This window comes from Cryptomeria japonica, chromosome 6, assembly GCF_030272615.1.
Source record: "Cryptomeria japonica chromosome 6, Sugi_1.0, whole genome shotgun sequence".
Lineage (NCBI taxonomy): Eukaryota > Viridiplantae > Streptophyta > Pinopsida > Cupressales > Cupressaceae > Cryptomeria > Cryptomeria japonica.
Genome location: NC_081410.1, coordinates 580,139,094 through 580,141,605, shown reverse-complemented (window position 1 = coordinate 580,141,605; position 2,512 = coordinate 580,139,094). Strand labels below are relative to the sequence as shown.

The 2,512-nt window shown below is 42.6% G+C and overlaps 1 protein-coding gene across 1 annotated transcript; it reads right to left on the bottom strand.

Moving 5' to 3' along the window:
• Positions 1-321: 321 nt before the first annotated feature.
• LOC131035693 (cytochrome P450 76T24) lies at positions 322-2,197 on the bottom strand. Its single transcript, XM_057967431.2, has 2 exons — positions 1,141-2,197; positions 322-1,062 (listed from the first exon to the last, which is right to left on the bottom strand). Exons 1-2 carry the CDS (start codon positions 2,029-2,031, stop codon positions 430-432), a joined length of 1,524 nt encoding a protein of 507 aa, XP_057823414.2. The 5' UTR covers positions 2,032-2,197; the 3' UTR covers positions 322-429.
• Between the last annotated feature and the right edge of the window lie 315 nt (positions 2,198-2,512).

Here is a 2,512-nt window from a genome sequence, read left to right as displayed (position 1 = left end):
GAAGGTACTATTAAAAGAAATCACACCCTAATCAAGTTCCCTTCATTTATAATATCTTCTAACAACATTACTTCTGTCGCAACATGAGATAAACTATACATAATCATTTGTATCATAAAAATACGAATCTATGTTTACTCAGTTAATTATTACCACGCAAGTATAATAGTCTATACGCAACACGAGATCTAACGCAAACCAAATGAACTCTCAGCCACAATACTAAGAGACCCAATTTTAATTATAGGAAGTGGACTCATATTTTCGAGAGATTAAAATTATACCACCTCCACCAAGACTAATAATAATAGAATATGCATGAAAAAAATAAACAAAATGACGTGAACGAACTGCAAGCATGAAAATGCAATCTACACAAGTAACTTGACTTTTGTGTCCGATTTAATGATTTAATAGAAAGATAACAGCCTAGTAAATATGATGTGGGAGACGGGGTACTGGGATTGCCAATAAATCTGTAGCCTTCTTTAAAGCAAGTCCAAAATCGTCGCTCATGTCCATCTCTTCACAACTCATCCCATCCGGAAGTATCCACTCAAACGAGTGAAGCAGAGAAGCCAAAACCAAATGAATCATACGGCTCGCCAGTGGAAGCCCCGGACAACTTCTTCTCCCCGCTCCGAACGGAATTAGCTCAAAGTTTTGTCCACTGTATTCTATCTTGCTATTCTCGACATCCAAAAATCTCTCGGGCATAAATTCCAAAGGATTCTTCCAGATCGAAGGGTCCCTCCCAATGGCCCACACATTCACCATCACCTGGCTGTCTTTGGGTATCACAAATCCCCCGATCTCGAAGGAGTATCCGGCTTTGCGGGGTAACAGCAGAGGACTCGCTGGGTGCAATCGGAATATCTCTTTCACGGCTGCATGCAGATATGGCAGACGATCTAAGTCGGATTCTTCCACTCTTCGCTTGCAACCAACGACTTCATCCAGTTCTTCTTGGACTTTGCTTAATTTCTGTGGATTGCGAATGAATTCTGCCATGGCCCATTCTATTGTTGTTGTCGACGTTTCTGTACCGGCAAGAAATAATTCCTGAAACCAGAAAGCACAATTAGAGATCGGGAAAATACCTGAGATTTATGAACATTTAATAATCCTTTCGGCACTCACAACTATCAAGGCTTGAATACCAACAAAAGTGAAATCTTCACTTCTGAAATCCAGCAGAACATCTAGAAAATCCTTCTCGGAGTCTTTACGCTCAACGTTTTGGCTGGTGCTAGCAAGTCTTTTCTGTATGAATGTATCGGAAAAGTCATACATAGCCTTCAAATGCTTCCTTGTCTCCCTGAAAACACCCTGCGGGTCGAGGAACCGGAGAAAGGGAAAAAAGTCGACCAAATTGGGTATTCCGCCGAGCTTCATTATTTCCCACACGGTATCTTTGAGCGCCGCAGAAGCTGGATTGTGCGGATCGAAGACGCTTGTGCTGAAGATCATGTTGCCTAACAAATTCAGAGACGTGCAGAACACCGTCCTACCGATATCCACAACTTTTCCCCTGTCCTCGAAGATGAGTCGAGTCGTCCGAAATACTTGATCTCTTCTGAGGTGTTGCAGAGCTTCGAGTCTTTTGGGGCTGAAAAGCTCAACGGTTGAAATGCGTCGGAGATGGCGCCAGTAAGGACCATATTCACCCCAAACTAGCGAGGACTTGTGATGGGAAAGGGGCTTGACTGCTTCGATCACCGGCCGCCCTGCGAGGAGGTGGTCGTGTGTTTTGAGGAGGTCCTTCGCCATGGCAGGAGAAGAGACCACCACTGTTGTTTTCATGCCCAGACGGAGAGCCATGAGTGGGCCGTATAGCAGAGAGAGAGCATACAAAGACTCGTGGGGTCTTTTTCCCAGCTGAAAGAGGTTTCCCACAATGGGCCAAGCAGGAGGTCCGGGAGGAAGAGGAAGAAGCCTTTTCCTACTCTGCCTTCTCCATAGAAAGAAGAATAATACCAGTGAACCAGAGGTAACGAGCACAGAATACCAAGAAAGCGGTTGAATGTCCATACTAACTGTAAGCGAGGAGCTCCTTATTTCGTTTGGTTTCCCCGTATGCACCAATTTATAGGCAGAATTCTATCGGTGGATGCAGCCTCACAGTTAACTAATCCATAAAAAATTGCATAAACATACAAAATGTTACCATTCAGTGATACAACCTCTACAAGTCTGATATACAGATACCTTTTTTGTATTATCTAATCCATTCAAAATTCCCATCCATTACAATCCTGATAGCAGAAACCATAATACCGATTATATTAATTTTAATCATCTTCATTTTCCCTTTTTTCATAAATTCATCTCATCGAATAATTTTTTTTTTTCAGGTTTTGTCTAATCTGAGAATGCCGTCCATTACGACATTGCCACCCTTGTTTGGATAAGATGTCATGCATTCTTCCACATTGATATTAATAATAAATACTGGGTCTGTCTGATGCCTTCTGGACCATACCAGAAGTTGCAGATGCTTAGCATGCCGATT